Source organism: Ascidiella aspersa, chromosome 1, assembly GCF_963924565.1.
Source record: "Ascidiella aspersa chromosome 1, kaAscAspe10.2, whole genome shotgun sequence".
NCBI classification, from domain to species: Eukaryota; Metazoa; Chordata; class Ascidiacea; order Phlebobranchia; family Ascidiidae; genus Ascidiella; species Ascidiella aspersa.
Window position 1 is genome coordinate 35,457,503 of NC_139447.1, and position 19,372 is coordinate 35,476,874.

The 19,372-nt window shown below is 34.5% G+C and overlaps 2 protein-coding genes across 2 annotated transcripts; one reads left to right on the forward strand and one right to left on the reverse strand.

The window, feature by feature from the left end:
• Positions 1-832: 832 nt before the first annotated feature.
• Positions 833-10,587, reverse strand: LOC146170270 (exocyst complex component 5-like). Its single transcript, XM_083382013.1, has 17 exons — positions 10,466-10,587; positions 9,438-9,608; positions 8,827-8,939; positions 8,347-8,482; positions 7,899-8,028; positions 7,369-7,478; positions 6,951-7,078; positions 6,497-6,617; positions 6,300-6,414; positions 5,860-5,987; positions 4,770-4,934; positions 4,011-4,129; positions 3,450-3,633; positions 2,956-3,056; positions 2,253-2,333; positions 1,958-2,060; positions 833-1,108 (listed from the first exon to the last, which is right to left on the reverse strand). Exons 1-17 carry the CDS (start codon positions 10,580-10,582, stop codon positions 1,001-1,003), a joined length of 2,130 nt encoding a protein of 709 aa, XP_083238139.1. The 5' UTR covers positions 10,583-10,587; the 3' UTR covers positions 833-1,000.
• Positions 10,588-15,142: 4,555 nt separating this feature from the next.
• Positions 15,143-17,308, forward strand: LOC146170271 (signal peptide peptidase-like 2B). The gene has a single exon (XM_083388892.1). The coding sequence runs from the start codon at positions 15,157-15,159 to the stop codon at positions 16,789-16,791; it is 1,635 nt and encodes a 544-aa protein (XP_083245018.1). The 5' UTR covers positions 15,143-15,156; the 3' UTR covers positions 16,792-17,308.
• The last annotated feature ends 2,064 nt before the right edge of the window (positions 17,309-19,372 follow it).

A 19,372-nucleotide genomic window follows, 5' to 3' on the forward strand; every position in this document is an offset into this window, starting at 1 on the left:
AAGCCACAAACCTATTCACAAGCACCAAATCAGTTAAGAATACAACTACTTAGGTGCAACCGCTACAAATGTTTGTCAGTGGTGTATCATAGGAAACATATAATATCCAAACACAATGCAAAAGGTGCACACAACTCGAAAAAGACAACTAAAGTTTGTAATATAAAATAATAGAGGGTATTCAGTGTTGTTGAAATACACGTTCTTCAAATGACATGATAAATGAATTTTAATTATAAGAATTTGGCTTTTTGGGTAACATTCCACATTCCTTGCATATAATTTTATAACAAGAAATGGATGCAGATCAATACTGCCCAACAAATTTGGTCTTAGTTGATAAATGTATGGTTGTGTGACTCATTTTTAACTTGCACATCACCACAATGAAATAGTGGCAAAAGTATTTAGGATTTTTAACACTTGAACATTATAAAGTGTGGGTCACTTGACAATGTGGAAAAAAATCACAGAACATTTACAATTTCAAACTTTCAACGCTTTTCTCTGTCTAAAGAAAAAATATGATGAATAAATTTATTGCAATGTGTTTAATGTTTATAGAGGGATACAAAAGCATTGAATCATGAAACATTCACATCATGTTATTGCACAGCGGTAATGAAAATCCAATACAATACAAGGCAATAGAACACAAAAGAAATAGTGGTAGCAACTTATCAGGCTACATTATCATTTTCCGTTACTTTAGAAATCAAAAAACAAACGGCTGAGTTTATAAGTGGGTGACGATTTGGGGATTTTAAACGGTTCTACAACTAGGGATGTTTAAAGTAGAATATCGAATCCTTGGATTAGATTCCAAATGAGATTCGTATCCAATTCTGCAGTTTATTTCGGGTAATTGGAAACGATATAATCGAGGTTAAATAATTTAATAAAAATATAGTAGGATTCGTTGGTCTAGATTCGAAACCTCAAGTTTTAGAATTCCATGGGATTCTACTTTGAACATCCCTATTTACAACAAATTAATTTTCTATGAAAAATTCCTGGCCAAACGTGCCGAGCGATAGTCTGATCGGAGTTGCACGAAGGTGTGAAGTACGCCGCGGTCGAGGTTTGCAAACTGGTCACCCGAACAAACCTGAAACAACATTGCATATGTTTGTTAAAGCAAATTATTACACAAAGAAATTACTGCTGATGAGTATTTTTAAGTTCAAAACAAACGCACACAAAATATTTTTCAGAATTTTTTAGTGAGGTATTTTGAATAATGAATAAGAAGACTTTTTAAATAACTTTATGAAAAAACTGACAGATTTCTGCTTATACACAATTAAAGGTATGACACTGACATATTATATACCTATGCATTTTTATGTTTACATGTAAAAATCTTAAAATAATTTTAGCCTTTTAAAAAAATTAGCCTTTTTTTTTTTCTAAAATATTAAAAGTCTTTTAGGGAAAAAAATGGTGTTTATTTGGTCTCAATTTCAGTTGTAATAGTTATTGCTTGGGCAGTATACTTCACTATTTCCTTGCATATAGTGATGTTTTTATATATGGATGATGCTTTCATTGGAATGAAAAATAATTATTCCACATACTTAGTTAAAATGATTTTTGACGTTTTGGTTCCACACATAGTTTTTATGCTTTCTCAATCAGTCTCTACATAAAAAGAGACGCACGCGTATATGTTCAACAACTGTGATCTAGCCCTTCTGAAGTCGCGTTTGTATATAAAGAGATCGTCACTCTACCAACTGAGATACACAGGCTCAGAGGGAAAAGAGTCGGGAAACCATACGCCAATGCTTGCTACATTCTATTAATCTAAAGGGAATCTGTAACCATTTCATCATTCAATGAAACATGCACATTGCACACCCATATGTATAAACAACTGTGATCTAGCTCTTCCGAAGTTACTTTTTGCCAAACGATAACGGCAAGCTTTCACAATAAATCCTTATTTTCTACTTGCCTGCCTAAGGTTCTCCGGGGCAACCACCAATAGATTGCAGAGAGAATGCAGACTGTCGAAGAGCGATGACACGAAAGCGTTGTTCACTTGTTGGGCACATTTCCTGAAACAAATTATTTTCCGGTTTAGGGTTTCTAATATCCTCATAGCACATGGCTTTATCTAGCAGCTTAAAAATATTGTAATTTTTTTGGAACCAGGGCTAATAGGTTTGAAAAGAGGGGTATTCAAAAGATAAAAGTTGTTGCGTAATGGTAAAACATACTGTTCAGTATACTATATTTTTTGCACTTACGCATATTCATTTACGTCACAAATAGCCATCATGCCACCCATTGAACTGAACGAATATTGCTGAAGCTGCTCGTATATCAACCTGGCAACAAATAAACCAAGTATGAGACAAACACAGCAAAGGTATGTTTCAGTTATAAGCTACTTAATGCATTGTCAACAAAATGGATTAGAGATAAAATAGAATTTGATGGTATACGCAGGATTAATAATCCGTGCTTATTCCTAAGATTTGTGCTTATTTTTGGGTACAGTGTGTTTGAAAATACAAATTTGGGAGTTTCTACAAAACATGCTTTTTTGAGTTGGGTGCTTAGTTTGTCTAGCTTTAATTTCTAAGAATCTTTTTAACCACTTATGTTGGTGCTTCATAATGAAGCCTATTAAAGGCTTTTATTTACAACTTTGTCAGTTCAAAATATTTTAACCGAAGAATTTTGCTAGAAGTATTATTAAAAACCTTACATTAATTCTTTGTGGTAAACTACTACTATGTCATCACAGAGCAGTGTGCTTAATTTTTTCTTACCAGAACCAGATGGTAACCCTGGCTAAGGGCATAATCAAGAATCTGATGTGAACACAATAACTGGCATGTGTTTAATTTGATCGCACTGTTCTTGAATGGCCATTTGGCCAAGTCCAGCAATTGCAAACAGATAGAGACTTTTTTTGATATTTTTATTTTTAGAGTAAAGCTCAACCTGTGAAATCTACTTCCAAATTCTTTCAGCACAGCGTCAACGTTATTTCCATCAAGCGCTTTTCGAATCACTTCTGTTACTTTCTTCATGTATTTGCAAACCTGAAAGACAGCGATGTTTGGCTATTGGTAAAAACATTCAAAACTACACTCACACAAAATGCAATGACATTGTGCCAATTAAAATACAAATATGGTTTGACATGATTCAAAACTTTATTAGGCTTTATGTTTGAAAATTAATACATTACGAAAATGAAACGTTTTGGAATAATGGAAATTAACACAGATTTAAAATGCCAAGAAAGATAAAAGTAATTAGAGTAAGCTGTACAGGAAAAAGAACAGTTAAAAGGGTTAAACGATCGGCCAGGCAAAATATCTCAATAATATAAACTATTGGTAAAAAAATTACCCTGAAACATTCTATTCGGCAAAACTTTCACAGAATTAGGGCATACTATAATAATTTAATTTAAATGAATTAAAACTCACACTCTGGCAAGCATTGGTGCATTGTTGTTGTGGGGGTAGGTCAGTTGAGAAATCTGATTTCTTCTGCTCGCTTTTAAGAATGTGTCGCATCCAGCCTGTGACCGAGGAGAGACATTTGTCGATCCCCGTGTCCAGACGGACTTCCATCCTTTCACGGATCTTCTTCTTTCGATGCACGCAATCACTAGGTGGGAATAGACTTTTTTATTTCTGTTTCCTTCTTTTGTGTAGAAAAATAACCGAAAGCTAGCAGAAGCTACATCAAAGGGTTAAAAAATTGACAAATTGTTTTAAGTCATAAGCAAAAATGTCTACTTTGACAGATGTTGTTTTTTAACCACATATTTAACAATTAATATATATTTAATACTTTTTACATTCTAAAAAAGGCTAAAAAAATAAACCCTTGGCCGACTCCAAAATCTGAGAGTCTGACTCCGGCCAAATGTAAGATTTTGAGCCGAGCTTCGACTCGCTTGTATTTTACACATTTATGGAACTAAATTAGGGTGGATATTCTGCAATCCACTTATATGGGTGTTTTAGAAAAAAGTAATTTACCTGTATTTTGGTGATGCACTAACTAGAGGCAGCAGTGTGTCACTGAACTGTTTTTCGAAAAGATGAAACACGGTGTTGGTTTGCTGGACCACATCCAAAAAGTAGATGTTGGGCTCATTCTGGAAACACAACCATCAATATGAAAACAAAAACTGTCTACTTCCTAAAAAGGCAACTTATTTTTTAAATCCGAAGATTAAATTTGATGAATTACACTTCTTTCCCTAAAAACTACAACCAAATACCATGCGTAGTGCCACATTCCCTAAATATATATAGACAAACCAGAGTCTAAATCAGGGTTTTTTTAACTTTTTTTACAGCGGCCCCTTAAGAAAACTGTGCCTTGCATTGACCAGTGTAGGCAAGAGATTTTAAGAGATGACGTCATAAATTTACCTCACAATCCAAATAGATATCAGAAATCTGCTGTTTCCGGTCCACAAAATGTGAAAGTAAAATGGAATGGATACATTCAGTGCAAAAACGTTCTATTTGTCATTAAACTCCGTTCTTAAAAAATTTAAACACTTTTACCTGTACCCTAACATTTCAATTAGGCCTTCATGGACCCCCTAAAACTAGTTCACGTGCCCCAAGGGGTCTATGGAACCCAGTTAATAATTCCTGGTCTAAATACTCCAAATAATAGATACCATTGTACAAAAATACTTACAGGCAAAACACTTATATTATATAAATAAAACTATGCACAGGTGCCGTTAGGTAAAAAACTAGTTTTCCCCAAAAAACACATACCTTTGGTTCTGGTGATGGGATAGCAAGAAGACCAAGGTCGATGGCGTACTCGATATGTTGCTTGCAGAGATACTCGAGCAACAGAAGGTAAATGCGGCTTGCGTTCCCAGGCAGGTCCGACACTGACGATAAGGTTTTACATCGACCAAATCCCATCTTGGTTTCCTAAAGAGAAGATTTATGGTTATGAAAAATTGCCAGCCAATATTTTGTATGGTAAATGTTAATGGTTTAAAACAGGGCTGCGGAGTCGGGGAGTCGGTTTGTTTTGCTGTGGAGTCGTACCCGGAACTCGAGTAAGACCAGGTAAAACTACCCGAGTCCCGATTCTGACATGCGCAGTACCAAATTTTAAAACTGATATGGCCGCCAACTAGAAATTGTAAAGGGGGATTACATATGGTGGAATATTTTCCAACCATGTATTGTGAGTAAATGAAGTCTATGACACCCCTAGAAGTGGATAGCTGAATATCCACGTTAATTTAGTTACGTAAAAAGGAATACAGGCTGTAGAGTCAGGACCGGACACGCGACTCGACAAAATCGCACATTTGACCAGAGTCGGATTCGGGACTTGTGAGTGGGACTCGGGTTTAGTTTTTTTGGCCGGCGTCGGACTCGGATTATTTTTAACCATCTCCGCAGCCCTGGTTTAAAATGAAAGACCCGAAAAAAAAACAGGAAATTTCAGTTGTTGTTTTTTTCAGAAAAAAAAAAACTCTGCCAAATGCTTTGTGATCTTAAGACCGTTTATAAAAACAGATATAAAACATAATTTCATTTCTTAAAATTTTGCAGTTCACCTTTAAATAGGCATGGTCAGTTTTTTAATTTGAATGAAACAAATGATTTGTGTTTATTAGTATGTGTTTAAGTGTATGTTTATTTTTTTTTCATATTGTAGTTTGATTTGTACATATACACAACATTAATTTATCTATCTATCTAAATTCTACAAAATAGGAAACTAACAATCTTTCAAATAATCTTTAAATAAAGTATAACAACAATACAAACAACTGTAAAAGTGTATTAATAAAACAACTAAGGTGGATTATTGTATGTTTTTTTTGTTATACAAACCAACCTGAAGAAGATTGATTGCAAGTTCTTGGGACAAATAAGTTTCTCCAGAATTAGCATCTGAAGAAGAAGAACTCAGACCGAATCTGATGTTTGTCTTGTCGGTTATAACTGCTTTAAGGTCCTGGATACCTGGGAAAATTAACAGTTATTATATATGTTTCTAGTCTGTTTGAATAACACTGCACTTAAATATACAGTGGGTTAGGTAGGGTTAAAGAATAATAATATTCTTAAATATTTACTACATACATATATGCTGTAAAACTATCTCACAAATTATATTAGTCAGAAAACAGTTCCTCTGGTAATTGTAATTAATAAGCAACGTACCCAAAACGTTAGTACAAATTACAAAAATTTACAACCAGAGGAGTATTTTTTTGATTAACATTACTATGCTTGGGAGCAACAAGATATATCTTAACAATTATGTCTATGAACCTGAGTGTAACTGCTTTTTGGTGTGATTTTTCGAGTCATAGAATCGTTGCGATATCAGCATTGCTTTTTCTTTCAAAAATGCTTCTTCAATATCAATGTAAGAGTTTAAAAACGACTGAAAAAGAAAATAATTGTCAGCAAAATAGGAAGAATAAACTTTTGAAATAACAGAAAAAAATGGAACAAAGGTGACTTACCTTAAAGATATTTTTGGTCAATTTATTGAGAAAGTTTGAATCTGAGCCAAGCTTGTATTGTGACAATTTAGAAGATAGATCTACAGTCTGTCCATAGAGCTTATACAGGTGTTGAAGATATCTGAAAAATAACAATAGTTGTGAAACTATATGGCACAACTTTACCAAGAAACTTTAATTTATTTATAAAAATACAACAAAATTTATAGATTTTTTTTATGTTACAGCAGTTAGTTGTTTTGGAGAACTATTTTTTATCACATTTAGAGTGAATTCTTAAAATAGCTGCAACATTTTAGGTATTATAATATGCATTCTGTCAAAAAAAACAAAAAAAACTTAAAATTTATATTCGAAAAACAAAAATCAAAATTTTAGCATGTTTTTAAAAATAAAATTTGAAGTTACATTAAAGAAAATTAATTCGGGATAGATAAACATAAAAGTGACAAACTTTTCAGGGTCAGTGTTTCTGTGTTCTTTCAGCTTTGCATTGACATAATCACTAAGCTTTCCCTGGTAGATCTTGGTCACCATTTTGCCCATAACTTGCTCAGGAGCAGAAAATACTTCAAGTATAACCTTTGAGAAGTAAAAATTAAGTTATGTGCTTAAATCCAAGTTCAATTTGCAATCAATGCATATCAATAACAATAAACCTCAAACATTGCATTTTAAGGTGCAACAAAGGTTTTGGCCAGAAATTATATAAGATTTATTGTTTTACTAATTTCAAACAGTTTCAAAGTCTGCTATTTTGAATATGGAACTATAAAAATGCATATTAAGCAACATAGCAGTAGTGTATTTTTGACAAAACATTACTTCACTAAGCTTATATGATTTGTATTACAAAGATAATATAAATTCACCTTGTGAACTCTTGTGCACAAATTTGTGACTTCAGTAAAAATCTCACTCTTGTTGTAAAAGGCATGCTGTAGGGATTCTTCGATGAAAGCATCAATGCAGTATTGATAACCTAGTGAAAAATTCCAGGTTACTTTAAAATAGTACCAGGGTAAGCCATTGTTACTATACACTAATTAATAATCAGCACTAAACTGAAAAAGTGACAACTCGGTTACAAAACTTGATTTACAGAAATAAGAAATACAATGGCTGCAAAAGAAACAATGTAAGCAATTAGGAATTTATGGTCAGTTTATAAAAAAAAATATATATTTAATAGTTGGATTCATGAATAATTAACAGCTTCGACATTATTGGTTGGTGGCGCTGACCTAGAATCAAACAAACTTTTTTTAGGGGCAGCAACGAAATCAGTCTTCAAAATTAAATTATAAAAATACTTGGCCAATCCAAACTCTAACCCAAATAACAGGTTAGTTGGAGATGTTGAATTCTGATTTATAATTACAATCAGGATTTCTAAGTTTACCTTTATAATGAGACAAAGTTTCAGCAAAGTCTTTCATCTTTTGGATGTCATTGCTCTTATGGGCCTCCTTAAACTCAGAAAGTAGCTCTTGTTCAATGGCATAATATTTACCCACGATTCTTCCTTTAACCTAAAAATAGAAGAATGACAGTTTATTGTGCAATATCAGAATCAACATTTATTTATATTGAAAAATCTAAGTTTTGTTGAGAATGGCTATCTAAACTTAATGTAACTTAATATTGTTGCCGAGGAGAATGCCTAAGTTAGCACAACTGTTACATTATGTAATTAAATTTCACCAAATATATATGGGAAATTTAATATATATATATTATGGTAATATATATATATATATTATGGTTTTCTTTTTGAAAACCGTTCAGGGATTTACTGTTATTAGACTGGTACACTTTATTTCAATTCATGAATGACATTGCTAGGGTACCTCAGCGAATGACGTATATGGCAGTTCTTGAGCAATAAGATGTAGTTTGTGAACTATGTCAGCGGCGTCGCGCACTTTGTAAGGGTTAACTAAAACTTCAGATTGCAGGTTGTCAGTCAAAAACTCATCAAAATATCTGAGATAAAACATTTTAACAACAATAATTAAATAATGTATTGGCTTTTTAGTAAAAACAACTGCTCAAAAAATATAAAATCTTTGATGGTCCTCACAATACAATCACTGTTAAACAGCAATTTAACTCATGAGTACATAAATTGCCCACTAGGCATTTATAAATAGCTATCTTGTTTTTTTCTGACTACAGTATTATTTAAAATAATTTTTTAAACAAGATTATTGTGGTAAAATATATTAAAAATATTTCAATGATAAATTTCAGGGTTTACACTTGGAATCAAATTTACATTATAATTAACCATTAGAACAACTGCAAATAATAAGCATGATGTGATTTACTTCATAAGTTTGAGGGCTTCAGCTGCATGAGCCCTTGGTGTATTGACACCTTCCAATTGATCTCCCAGGTGAACAACTTTGGTCGCAACATAGTTGATTCTGTCTTCCAATGACTAAACAATGCATTTAAAATTTATCTTCATTTACCAATCGTTGCAAATAAAACAGCACATTTTCTGCGCTTGAAATGTTCTCACAAAAATGTTTAAAGTTCATTTTCGTATTTCGATCCGAATCACATTAAAGGTTTTAAATATACTATTTTAGATATATACTAGACAAAATACCAGATATTGCGTAGGTTAAAAAGACTATATTCATCAGTCAAATTCTCCAAACAATAAAGGCGGCCCAGATTGGAAACTTTGGATATTGCACGGGTGAGACAATTTTGCAGCTTAAAATTGCAAGGCTGTAATAAAATTTATGCTAAAATTTGCTTGGCTGAAAATGACGCACCACACAAAAAAACGTTAGCGTTTGAGCAATTTTTCGCGGCTGACCACATTTACGGGTGTTTAACACGAAATGTGCGACCATAGCTGGGTTCAGTAGGCAACTAGCCTAACTTTCCAACCTGCTCAGCAACAAAGTTCAGTAACTTTACAAACCTGGAAATGGGTGAATGCCACTTGATTGCTTTTCTGTAGGTCATTTACTTTATCGGCATGTGCGCGTGCCTCCATCTGTAAAGAACCTTCAAGCTTTTCGACCTTGCGCTGAATCCTGCTGTCCAAAACCCTCAGCTCCGATATGTGCGCCACAAACTCGTCATATAGTTGCTGAAAAACAAGCAAACACAAATCTAGCAAAAGCAGAAATGACTTGAAACATTGAAATGAAATTAACGTTGAATAGGTGAATACATTTTTAAGTATTGAAAAAAATTGGACCTTTGTGGTTTTGGAAAAGGAAGTATTTATATGTGTCAGCTTAATAGGCAAAAACTAAAGCAGATATCTAGATATGTGGACACACAACTGAGATATCAGTGTCCATGGGTGCAGCAAGCTTGTTTTATTTTGGAAAAGTCGAGGTCTACATTATATTATTTTTAAGGTGCATGTTATATTTGGTTTATGGAAAAAAATCACAGTTGCACTTTGGCATACTATTCACAGAATTGATTCAAGACAACTAATCAGTTATATGTACCTAAAATTATATAGGGAAAAGGGTAAATTTGACTTGGGCCAGTCTGCATTTCACAGAGATATCAGGTGTGCAGCGCTAAGTTTTCAGGTGTACAGGCGTAAAATCTAGACCGGAAATTCAGTTAAGCAATTTATGGTAGGCTGCCCAAAGTCAAGTTTGTTTGAAAATAAAACAGTATGAATGCCAAACAAATGTGTAGTTACGAAATTTTATATTTTTTTTGCAATTTCAACAACTTTTAAAAAGTCATGGACTCTGTTAGAAAATTACTAAAACCATTGACTTTAGGCATCTTACCATAATTCAACCACCTCGGAAATTTAGCGCAATTTACTAATTCATGTGTGCACATAAAATTATAAGTAATTATACAATAGTGTAAGTTTCTTCATTTGCCAGAAAAATAGCCTCACTAATATATTGTATTTAAATGTATTCCTAACTTACAATCTATTAATTTTAAAAGCGATTACTTGCACCACACCTGTGGATTAAAACCTTGTGCTCCACCCTTGGTTCCACCCCCTGGTGTTCGCCAAGCAAGCCTCTCAACATATTCATCAGGATCAAATGGATCCTCAAATAACTCAGCAGAAGCCATTGTTACTATATGCTAATTAACAATCAGCAATAAACAGAAAAAGTGACAAATCGGTTGGTATGCTGGATTCAATATCTGCAAAGTTAGAAATGTAATCAATTAAGAAGTTACGACCAGTTTATAAAAATATTGTTAAATATAAAAATATTGTTAAATATAAAAATATTGTTAAATATAAAAATATTGTTAAATATAAAAATATTGTTAAATATTTTACTTTGTGTCACTGGTTTAAAATCCTACCACAAGCATTTAAACGAGTTTCAAAATTGAAATTGCAAGGAATAAATAAATATAATATTAATACTTAACCAACCCAAATTCATACCCTAACTGGCACATTAAAATAAATATTGTTAGCAATATAAAACCCCAGATAAAAATAATGTAGGATTAACGACCAGCTACCAAATTGGTAATAAAGATAAAAAAAAAATTCAAATATTTTTGTAAACTTGATTTACAGAATGGAGAAATTCAAAGACAGCAAAATATGCAAACGATAAGAAATATAATCTTATAAAAAAGTTAAGATCAGTTCATAAAAAAGATTAATTTTATAGTTGGATTTGTGAACATTTTACAGCATTGACATCAGTAAATGTTTTTTTTATTACCGGACAATATTTCCATTCAATAAGAAACTTGGCGCTTTCAACAAAAACGGAAAGTGGCTTTAAGCGAAAATAGTAGACATGTCTATTTATAAATGTTGTACTTCTCTGCGCTATACTTTTGACGTCATTGTTTTTTTTGTTTTCTGTCTCTCCGTTTACCATGCAGATGTTTCGTTATTAAAAACATAATTGTCACCGAAGCTAATTAATCGCCATGGGCTTCTATTGAATAATCCAATGAGCTTCTTATGCAGATCAACAACCTTTTTTAAATTGACTATCTATGTCACCATATTGATCTTAAGTTTAGAGAGATTAGCTAGTAGCCATGAGTTTTATCTACACCAAGGTTATAGCCTGATATGCTTTATAGCAGGGGTTCCCAACCTTTTGAACACCGTGGCCCCTTTCGAAAACTTTAAAAAATCAATGTCCCCCTTTTTTCAACCTTTTGAAAAAATTAAGGAACGACATTTTAATTAAAATATTGGTTTATACCAGGGGTCGGCAACTGCAGGGCAAAAGATGATTAGTTTAGGTCATAGGAGCTGATGCGGGTTTCTGCTAAGATTGAAACTGGCATCATTTGTTGAGTTGAATTGAAAGTTGCGTGTTTTAACAGCTTAGCCACAGCAAGGTATTAAACGTAGGCCTATCTGAGTTTATTGAATAACATCAGAACGGCAATCAACTTACAGGAATAGCTTAAGGTCCATCCACAGTACTAACGGTCCAGCATAATAACGTCTGTCCATTACATTATTTTAGTTGGGTTGGTTGTCCAGTTTAGTTCCAGTTACGTTCAGTTGGTTTAGTTAAGATCCCTAGGTTTCGTTAGGATTTTGTACACATCGCCTGACCATCGTTTAGCAGAGGCGTGTTAACGGAATGCAAATAACACCTTCGTCTTTACGAGCAATGTTTGTGGTGACAGGTCTGCGTTTGGGCCACGTCATTGAATAACGTCTTGTGTTTTTGTAATCTACCTAACTAGACGCGTTGTGCGTACTTTGTTTCAGACTTCCCTAACTAAAACCCAAAAACGTACCAAATGTTTAAAAGAATTTGGAAATTTAACAAAAAATTGTTTCGTGCACAACAAAATAAAATTAATATTTTCAAGTTTTAGCGCTGTTATTTAAACTTTATATGCGCATTTCTAACATTTATCTTTTTACGCTTATTAATCGTGTTTCACAACATAAATGAACAGATCTTTCGATCGGCGTTAAACTTAGATTTTTTATAGATATTTTGTAAGATAGATCGACATACACCTTGTTTATTTAGCAGTTTAAGGAAAAGTTTCAAAGACATCCAGCGACGAATTGCGATTTGCATCGTTGCAGTGCGATTTCCTCTAATGGTTGATCGGTTGCGATTGTTCTCTTGTGAACATTTGGTTAGGTGCGCTCGTTGCAATATGTTATTTGAGACACATGATGAGGAAAGTTTGCTCGTAGGCTGTCTTCTTCTTCTGGTTGTTAGTTTTTTTTCCCGGATGAACGTTGCGGCTTAGTTGTGAAGCAAGGTTCGAACAATTTCGATCGATTTGCTTGATCCAACGATAAAGATTTTCTTCTTGAAAACTTGTTGCTTCAAATTTAACGCTTAATGGCAGCGCTTAATTCCAAATGCTAATTGACGTTCCTTAACGCGGTGGTCACCATTTGCAGGGCTAAAGCTGATTAGTTTAGGAGCTGATGTGGGTTTCTGCTAAGATTGAAATTGGCGTCATTTGTTGAGTTGAATTGAAAGTTGCGTGTTTTAACAGCTTAGCCACAGCAAGGTATTAAACGTAGGCCTATCTGAGTTTATTGAATAAAATCAGAACGGCAATCAACTTACAGGTTTGGGCCACGTCGTTAAATAACAACAAATACTAAATCGACCCCTGCAAACCTACGGCCAGATGGGGCCCACCAATGTAATTCATCCGGCCCGCAGCCTCTTTGACAAACTACACACGAGTCCATTTCATAAACACATGCAATAAACTTGATAGTAGGCCTACATTAATTAGTTATTACGTATTCAGTTAATGTGATGGTTGAGCTTGTTTTTGCGTGTCTAAATTGCTGGTTTAGTGGTGGAAAGAGCCAGCCGCATGTCATATTGAATATCCAAGACACTGCGCTGCGTTGTCTTCAGAAGTAGCATTGTCAAAACGCACATTCACAACGATATGTTGATGGGAAAGGCAACAGCAATGGGATGTCAATTTCATTAAGTTTAGGGCATGAATTGCTTAGTTTTGCCCAAAATGTGGTCAAACTATTTTCTCAAAGCTCAATCGGGTTGCCGCCTCTTCTTGCGACTTCAAGAGTTCATTAAATGTTTTAATTTATTTATTTTGTTAAAGTGAAGTAGACTTAGAAATAATGAACTAAAAAACATATTAGTTTTGAAATTCTCTTATGACTCCCTTGAAAAAGGTTCATGGCCCCTTAGGGGGCCATGGCCCGCAGGTTGGGAACCCCTGCTTTCTATAGGCAGGCACTCCAAGGTATCTCAGAGTGTTGAATAAAATCTGGTCCTGTTAATTAGTGAGACGGGGCTATGGCCCCAAACAATATTTTTTCTGACTTTTACTACATATATGAAACCAAAAACCTTTACTTGAATTTTTCTCGTTTTTATAGTAGACCTAGGCCTACGTTTTTTGCTACGTTTAATTTGCCAGACTTTTTCATTGGAGGAGATATGACGTATTGATCATATATGCCTACCAAAATGCTTTGTTAAACAAGCAGTGAACCACTAAAATGTTGTACGGCTTCACAAATACATCAAAATATAATGCGTTTATAGGTAATAAATACGAGTTGTAGGATTTTTTTTTAAATTTAGTACTGGCTGCACAGTGCACATGCGCAGATCGGACTCGAGAAGTTTTTGTGGTCTTACTCGAGTCCCAAATCCGGCTCCAGCAAAACAAACCGACTCCGTAGCCCTGCTAAGAATGACAACCAAGTTTATCGGTATACGAAATGATGTAGGCCTACACCAGTTATATCAAACAGTTTAAAAAAAAATAAAATCGGTAATTGTTGTAGGCCTACTCATTATTTTTCTAAATTCTACCCGAAACATGAAGACTGATTAGCAGCTGAACTAAATCGAGTATTTAATTAAAAAGGGCATTTGAAATTGTGCGGCTCGCCGACAATTTTTGTAGCTTCTCTAGCTAGATGGTTAAATTAGTAGGCCTAATGTCAGAATATTTGTATTGACACTACACTGATTTCGCAGATGTAAAAAGTCCACCAACCACTTCTCTACACTTTTTCTTCCGTTTTTATATTTCGTAAAAAGGTTTTAATTAGGGACGGGCTTCTTTGTTTTAAGTTTGAAACGCATATCAAAATTGTCAAAAAAGCTAACGGATCACTTTTCAAAACATTTCGAAGATTTTTTTGCGGTAAACGGCACTAGTAATATATTGTTCCGTCGAAGTTTAACAAAGCCAGAGTTACGAACAAAACGTCTGTCAAATTTGTTAAATAATTAATTTAGCGTTTGTTACATTGTTGTTACATTTGGTTGCCCGTAACAGTCGCATTAAAATTAAGTAGCGTAACAGCAGTGCTCTTGTATTGATCAGTTAGCAGCAACATAGTTTGCTACTCTGGCTGTATGTAAATATTATGTTTTGCTGTTTGGTAGCAGTGATTACTAAAACTGGTGAAATTTAGATTACTCAAAGTTACAGAATCTAGTGGCTCTGGTCTAGAATCGTAATCTGCACTCTAAATCTAATATTTCAATGGGTAAAATTAATGTAACTTGAATAAGCCATGTATTTAAAACCCTTTATAAATATTAAGTTACTAGAATAAGGTATTGTATTAAAAACTAAGGGTAAAATTATCAATTTTTATGAAAGAATAAATATTATTCAAATATATTCGTTCTGTAAACTAGTTATGTCTTTTTCAGGTTACCAGTGCTATAATTATGATTACTGGTACCATTTACCTTCTGAATGTAATTCCATCTGTGTTGATAATCTACACCGCATCTGCGAGCGGCGAATATGGTTTTATAAAGGTTAAAGCAGAAAACCAGGAAGGTCTGGAGTTTTGCACTTCCTTTAACTCGCAGTTTAAACCCCTACCACATCTATCAAAAGCACCTTGGTCAAGGTGGGACCAAGTGACAGACCTCTACGATGATTTGGGTTGCAAAAAGACTAATGAAAACTTCAAGAAAACAGTAGTTATCATAAAGCGCGGAAACTGCACTTTTGCCGACAAGGCATTGATCGCACAAAGATCTAAAGGAACGGGAATTCTAGTCGTCAACGACGGCGAACTTTTAATTCCAGGGTTGCAACCCGAGGAAGCAGATATAATAAACATCTCCGCTTCTGTCATTACAAAAAACTCATACGATGAAATTGTCAAATACCAAACAAAATTCAAGAATGGTGCTGTGAGAATATGGCAATATCAGCCTGAAATTAAATCCGGTGTTGACCCAAACGTCATAGTAATGTGGCTTCTAGCTGTTTGCACTTGTGCAATGGGAGCATGGCTGCAAGGGTCGAAGAGCTTAACCAAGCAGCGGATACCATTAGAAACAATTCCCACTGAAAATAATACAGAGTACCCTGATGACAATGAGGACAACTTTGACGACCCTGTATTACACATTACGACTTCACATGCAGTAATATTCTTTTTCATGTGTTCCGTTTCCATTTTGTTGATGTATTTCTTCTTTGATTATCTTGTTTACGTTTTGATCTGTGTGTTCTGTTATGCATCCACTGTTGCCCTTTTCGATATGCTCTACGGAGCTTTTAAGTTATCACCCTGCTTTACTAGATACAGGCTTCCAGCGAATAATTTACCATTTTTCAGCCAGCGCCCTCCTGTTCTGGGAATCCTGCTTTTTGCTCTGTGCGCCTCATTTGGAATTACTTGGGCTGTTCATAGGAAATGGCATTACGCTTGGATAATGCAAGACACGCTAGGTGTTTCATTTTGCATTTACATGATAAAAACAATTAAGCTTCCCAGTTTCAAAGTGAGCACACTGCTGCTCGTTCTCTTTTTTGTTTATGATGTGTTTTATGTTTTTGTAACTCCACTTCTAACAAAGAACAAGGAGAGCATAATGGTTCACGTAGCAACGGGAGGTGATGGCTCCACCAAAGAGGAGATCCCGATGCTCTTTAAACTTCCAAAGTTCCTCTTGCTTCCATTGGCCAAATGCGCCGACATGCCATACTCCATGCTTGGGTTTGGTGATATCATTTTGCCTGGCTTGCACGTTGGTTTTTGTGCCACATGGGATGCAAAAATTAGCCACACGGTAAAATACCACACCTACTACTTGGCTGCAGTGTGTGGTTATGGTATCGGCCTTGTTTTGACGTTCATTGCAATGTATGTAATGATGATGGGACAACCAGCCCTGCTGTATCTTGTGCCTTGTTGTCTGTTGAGCACTTTGTTTGTTGCTTTGCGTCGCAATGAGTTGAAATGCATCTGGGATGCCAAGAAAGCTCCAACACACCCACAACCATCAGCTGGAAAATATCCAGAAGAAAATCATGGTTTATTGGAATCCGATCCAGATCTGTAGTGGTGCAATATTTGTTTCATTTGCATGTCTATTATGGAGTTATGTTATATTGTAAGAATGTGTTTTTCAAATTAATGAAAGTTTCTGTTTTTGTTGTTTTTGGTTTTTAAGTTAAATGAGCTTGTTACGCTAATGTTTTCTAGTAAAGCACTTTTTAGTTGGATTTTATGCATATTTAACAGACTGCTTCTAAACTGTTTTGCCCTGGCATTACACTACTACATCAAAAGCAATCCCTTTTACACTGTTTTAATGTCTTGTTTTTTTTATACATTAGTCCAAACCAATTTGAGATACACAGAAAAGGGGTTTTATGTATGTCCTAGTAGAAAATCAACTTGATGACCCTCGTTGAGAACCACTGCTTTAAAGTATGTTGTGACAACATTTGTGTTTAGTTTTTCGTTTCTCAAACTTTTAGTGCTGATATTTAAAATAGGATTTTGTTTTCTTGGATTTGCTTTGTAACCACGCAGAAAAAGCGACCAGAAGTAATGCTGATTGTTGTGATTAAGAGACTGTCAGAAAGATTAGTTAGTAGATCACCATTTGCTAAAACGTGACACAGTATTTTCGAAGCTAGGTGCACTTATTAGCCGGGTGACGTGAATTGTCAACGTAGGCTCGATCTACCGCGATACACGTGACGCACAAATATCACACCAGGGTATCCAATATCATTGCAGGCCTATTGTTTTGCCTTACTTCTCTGTGTACCGCTATTAACAGATAACATCGTTTCAATAGCCATTTTTTTATTAATTAGTATTTGAAAAGTAATCCCGCGGTTTGCTTTCTTGCGTGAGGAGAACCGTAATATTAAATACGTTTAGTGGTTGCTCAAATTCTACTATTACTTTTTGCACTTGTTACAGCGCAAGGCATCCAATTATAACTACTAATTTTTGAGGTATTGTGGTTGAAAATAATGGAAAGTAATCGCCAACAGTATGTTTTACCCACTGGCTTCCACACAAACAAATTAACTGATAGCATTTCAATTGATCTTCAATCAAGTTATTTATACATGACTTTGTATTCTTATATTGTAGGGGTTCTTAAACCTTTTTTCGCGGACCTCTAAAACTATTTTTAGTTCGCGTGAACCAGCACCAGGGTCGGCATATTATTGTTCAAATCGATAACCTCATAAAACAAGTACCGTAGACCAAAGAGATTTCAACCAAAATCTCTTTGCGTAGACCTAATAAACCTGGTGTTTTCGTTCAAACGTTTTTTTCTTTTGAACTCTATTCGTTTAAAAAGAATATTTTATTTTCAAATATTAAACTAAAATTGAACTAGGCTTTTATAGACCCCTTTAACCTTGTTCACGGATCCCATTTAAGAAAACCCGTATTGTGATACTCGCAACGCAAATGTCCTTACAAAAACTTCTTATCAATCAAAATTCCTTTAGACAATCTTTGCTGAAGAGCTAATTTTGCTTGAAAGGGCTTAAAGTTAGCTAGCGGTGAACGAACTTCTATAGGTTACAACCAACAGCTGTTATCGCAAGGTCAATGCAGTCATTGCAAAACTACGATAAACGCTAAAATTGACCTTATACACATTTATAAGCGCAGTTTTATCGGCGTATTTGCCATTTTTATCGGCACAACACAAACGATAAAATGATTGTTTTATTTCTTACATGCAAAGCATACACGCTCCTTGTTTAATTGATTAGCCGTTGTCTGCGACTCAATACTTTTGGCGAAAAATGCCATGAGGGGTTCGCCAAGTCATGAAGAACTAATACAAAGATTCCCGAATACATCGACGTCAGTGCAGTCCAGAGAAACAATTTTTAAAGAGGATTTATTTCACAATTTTTTTAGTTCAATTTCATTTAGTCGTAATTATTTATTTGTAATTAAGAGATAATGTATTTAGCCATTTGCGTTTTCGGTCATCCATTTTATAGCCTGTGCAGTGTGATCACAGACATAGATAATGACCATGATCTACCATGATCTATGTCTGTTAAGGCCCGCTACTTTCGCAATAGTCAAGTCTTTAGCGCAATTTTATACTTTACTCGTCCAAAACATTGTGATCACGATGATTAAGCTCTTATTCTGGCATATTACCTGTTTTTGAGTGATATAGTCCATGCATGACATCCGCGCACTGTTATTCTTCAATGGAATTCATTGTTTTAAAATTTGTGGTTTTTTGGTTCTTCTTATTAGATTTAAAAATATCTAAAACAAAACTTAGTTAAAAAATCACGCTAACATTTAAAGTTTTTGTGCGTGTTATATCTGTTGTCATGAGTCTTGGTGTATTTACAAGGTTTGCTGCAATTTCATTACACAAATTTCTGTTTTTTTACCCTTGAATGCCCTAGTTTCTAAAAAGGTCAAAATTCATTCCATGTGCGGTGCGTTGACCAAAAATTAAAGTGTCACCAAGGCCAAAAGTGGATGCATATTGTTGAAAGTATATATAGCAAAATCAAGGTGCATTTTCAATTTTTTGGGATGTAGGTTTGGCCATACTTTCCACAGTGGGCCATGGCTAAATATCCGAGATGCAAGTCAGTGATTTTCATAAAACTTAGATCACAGTATTATTT

Coding starts and splice junctions, on each gene's coding strand:
- LOC146170270 (XM_083382013.1), bottom strand. CDS start 10,582: ATGGCTTCTGCTGAGTTATTTGAGGATCCATTTGATCCTGATGAATAT. Junction 3,634..4,010: donor AGTGCATCACCAAAATACAG/GTAAATTACTTT, acceptor ATTCCCACCTAG/TGATTGCGTGCATCGAAAGA. Junction 1,109..1,957: donor CCCCGGAGAACCTTAGGCAG/GCAAGTAGAAAA, acceptor ATGTTGTTTCAG/GTTTGTTCGGGTGACCAGTT.
- LOC146170271 (XM_083388892.1), top strand. CDS start 15,157: ATGATTACTGGTACCATTTACCTTCTGAATGTAATTCCATCTGTGTTG.